The sequence below is a fragment of the Arachis ipaensis genome, chromosome B05 (assembly GCF_000816755.2).
Source record: "Arachis ipaensis cultivar K30076 chromosome B05, Araip1.1, whole genome shotgun sequence".
In the NCBI taxonomy this organism is placed as follows: Eukaryota; Viridiplantae; Streptophyta; class Magnoliopsida; order Fabales; family Fabaceae; genus Arachis; species Arachis ipaensis.
Window position 1 is genome coordinate 1,901,234 of NC_029789.2, and position 4,182 is coordinate 1,905,415.

Genomic DNA, 4,182 nt, shown 5'->3' on the forward strand with positions numbered 1-4,182 from the left:
TTAAGGGAGTTTACTGATGATTATATATTTTTGAGAAACTAAGTATATTTGAAAATAGCTGTAGCACTGATGTTAATTGGTGACACTGCTAAACCAATTAGGCATAGGTGGTTTCATGTGTATCAATTATGCATTGATGGATAAATTGATGATTATTCAGAACTGGTAGGTCATAGCCGTGGGGTGGTTAAGGAAATTTTGACATGTGACTATTTCTTTTCTTATCTATTTTTTCCCTGGTAATTTGGTGATATGGAATTCTCCATTTTGTACCAATTCAATCTGTAATCAAATCTTTCAATTTTTTTCCCTTTAAGCTTACTTTCTGTTATGTATGTCAAAAGAACACCCTCTTTACATCACAAATTTTGTTCTATAGTATAGTTAAAGAAAAAAGAAGCAAATGTTGAGGGGTAAGATAATGACAAAACTTATTTGTTGGTAATCTGAAGTAGATCATTTAATTCTTTATAATTATATTGAACTTGTGAGATTGATTTGAGGCATGAAGTGGGGCCTATTTACTTATTTTTACAACAATACATAAGTGCACATAATTTAAATACTTTGCATACAATACATAGCAAACGTTTTTCTTATGGACAGTGCCTAATCAATTCACCTCTATTGATTCATATATGAAGATAGTGGGTGGTTTTATAATTCCTGCTTCTTAAAGCATTTGAGTCTACTTGATTTGTCTTTGGATTAAGTTGCATCATGATGTTTACTAAACATTTCATAGGTTTGCACTGAACTCCGATGTAGACGAGCATAACTTCTTGCAGAAAGATCTGGGAACTGTGAGGTATCAAGGTTACGACTTCACCTCAGATGGCCTGTGGTCCATGCCTCATATCCCATCAAACACTGTTTCAGAATCAAGAACTGGTTCTACCATGGTTGGCGACTGCTTCCAACAGCAAACGATTCGCGATGCTGATCTCTTAAACCTCAATGCTTCAGGGTCCAAGGAGCTTGTCTTTGGTAGCCAGTTGAGTCCGTCGTCGTCTGGGTCTTTGAAACAGGAATATCAGTCCCCTCAGTCACTCTTCACTGACTGGCACTGGAAGAAGGATTTAGGCTCTGACGCCATTTATCGGCCCCACAAAGATTTCAATTCAGATGCAAATGTTGATTGCAATGGTTCTTTGTAAAGTTTGCAACTGAGTTTTTGGGATCACAACACCTTTTGTCTCTCCCCCAAACCAATGAAATGCTATAATAAATAAATAGAAATCCTTATGCAGGATGAAACTTTCATCCATAGCATTCAGATACTTAGAGGGAATCATCATGTTATTCAAATCTTCAGAATATGTTGTTGTCTTATATAATAGTTAATACACTTCCAAGGAGTTCATGCTTTCTTTATATGTAAAACTTGTAATAACATTTGTCTATGCTTCCCTTTTTTATAATTTTTAATTGTACTGGAATTTAGTCTGGTTCATATATCTCTGCTATGATTGGAGTTCCATGATTGCTTAGAGACATGGAGGTTGATATCTTTAGCCATCATGTCTTATTTTACGGATGATGAGTGTGTTTGGCAAACGCGTTGGGGAAGAGAGAAGCGTTTGAATTTTATGTTTGGCAACTTTTATTCTTTTGAACCCATAAATGATTCTATTTCTGAATGAAACTAAAATTTGTAGTTTTTGGGATTACGTTCATGGTGGCGGATTACTTTTGAAAAATTTGGTGAGAAATTTATTTCTTTTTAATCAATTCTACCTTTCATTTTCTTTTATAAAAAGGATACTAGTAACTATTACTTTTATAGTAGTTCATTGTAGTTCTTTCTATTTTTTTATAGTTCTTTGTTCTATTTTTTTTTTCATCAAAATCGTTCAGATTTGTTTCAATCACTAGCCAAGTGAATATTTTAATTTTTTTTATTATTTTTAGTACTTTTTTTTATATTTTAATTTTTATGTTTTTTATTGTATTTTTTTATTTATACGATAAACATTTTTATATTATTTGTGTAGTGTTCTGATTTCTTATGTTATGTTTTTATATGAGTTTTTTTTATCATTTATTGTACTATTTTTTATATGTATATTTTTCATGTAGTCTGTTTTATTTATTTTAGTACTCTAATTTTTTATTTATTTTTATTTTTTTTATTCATATGACAAATATTGTTGACGTTTTTTATTTTTTTTGTGCTCTTTCAGGTACTTTATTAATTTTTATAATATTTTTGTTATTTTTTGTTCATATGAATTCTTTTTTTTCTATTCTTTACTGCACTGTATTTATGTTGTGTATAAAATTTTTTTATTTTTTTATTCATATGAATTTTATTTACCTTTTATTATATTTTTTTTGTTTATACGATATATGTTGTTGGTTTTATAGAATTTTTATATATAAAAAAATTATTTAAATTAATATTTTTTTAGTAATTTTTTATCTAAAAATAATTTTAAGTAGTATAATTCAAATTACATTCATTATGCAAATTTTTATTTGTAAACCATAGTTCAAACACACGATGTCTCTTCGATTATTGCATGAATGATGGAATCAATGAATGACAAACATTCTTTACTATATTGAATTATGGGCATTTGAAACGTGTTTTCAGATGAGTAAAATTAGCAGAAAAAATGCTTTGCGTATTTATTTTATCTGATTTGAATGCTTAGTCGATATACTTCACTTCTCTATTGGTAGAACACGAGATACGAATGAGTATAAATGAAACACGATTTTTTGGTTTTACGAGACGAGATAATAAATCAATTTAGATAGATTGATTATTGCATGAATGATGGAATCAATGAATGACAAACATTCTTTACTATATTGAATTATGGGTATTTGGAACGTGTTTTCAAACGAGTAAAATGAGCAGAAAAATACTTTACGTATTTATTTTATCTGGTTTGAATACTTAGTCGATATACGTCACTTCTCTAGGTAGAACACGAGATATGAATGAGTACAAATGAGACACGTTTTTTTAGTTTTACGAGACGAGATAATAAATCAATTTAGATAGATTGATTATTGCATGAATGATGGAATCAATGAATGACAAACATTCTTTGCTATATCAAATTATGGGTACGTGTTTTAGACGAGTAAAATTAGTAGAGAAATGCTTTACATATTTATTTTATCTGGTTTGAATGTTTAGTCGATATACGTCACTTCTCTATTGGTAGAACACGAGATACGAATGAGTATAAATGAGACAGGTTTTTTAGTTTTACGAGACCAGATAATAAATCAATTTAGATAGATTGATTATTGCATGAATGATGGAATCAATGAATGACAAACATTCTTTACTATATTGAATTATGGGTATCTAGAACGTGTTTTCAAACGAGTAAAATCAGCAGAAAAATGCTTTACGTATTTATTTTATCTGGTTTGAATGCATAGTCGATATACGTCACTTCTCTATTGGTAGAACACGAGATACGAATGAGTACAAATGAGACACGTTTTTTGATTTTACGAGACGAGATAATAAATCAGTTTAGATAGATTAATTATTGCATGAATGATGGAATCAATGAATGACAAACATTCTTTGCTATATCGAATTATGGATATTTGGAACGTGTTTTAGACGAGTAAAATTAGTAGAGAAATGCAAGTAGAGAAATGCTTTGCGTATTTATTTTATCTGGTTTGAATACTTAGTCGATATACACGTCACTTCTCTATTGGTAGAACACGAGATACGAATGAGTACAAATGAGACGAAGTTTTTTGGTTTTACGAGACTAGATAATAAATCAATTTAGATAAATTGAGTGATTAGTTTATTTATTTGTTTAAATAAATGTTAAAAAATTTAAATTTAATTGTTAATAATAAACTTTTAAATAGAGTTTAAATTTATCTTGATTTGTTGAAATTGAACTATCAAATTAAAAAATATATATATATAAAAATATGAGATGAGATGATAAATAAAAGGTGGAAACTCAAGTACAGTCGATTTTAGGTGAAGTTGATAGCCAATAATCATTAGATAATTTGATTGATTTGACTAAATTTTCATCTAACGGCTCTTAATTATCAACTTCACGTGAAATCTACTCCACCTGAATTTTTACCCAAATAAAATTGGGGAAAGAGGAAAGAACAAATGATACTTTACATAATTTTAAAATTTGTTGGTTTTTCATAGTATTTTACAATTTAATAGGGCAT

At 28.8% G+C, this 4,182-nt stretch overlaps 2 protein-coding genes across 2 annotated transcripts in view; one reads left to right on the forward strand and one right to left on the reverse strand.

Moving 5' to 3' along the window:
* Positions 1–1,455, forward strand: part of LOC107642393 (growth-regulating factor 3) — a gene marked incomplete in the record, with an annotated part of 3,558 nt that extends 2,103 nt beyond the window's left edge. The window contains 1 exon segment of the mRNA XM_016345730.2: positions 746–1,455. Coding sequence (XP_016201216.1) covers positions 746–1,157 — 412 coding nt within the window.
* The window catches only part of LOC107642394 (histone-lysine N-methyltransferase ASHR2), a 3,235-nt gene continuing 3,028 nt past the window's right edge, over positions 3,976–4,182 (reverse strand). Inside the window, exon 2 of the mRNA XM_016345731.2 lies at positions 3,976–4,086. The gene's annotated coding sequence lies outside the window, so the exon portion shown is untranslated. The remainder of the gene's footprint in view (positions 4,087–4,182) is intronic.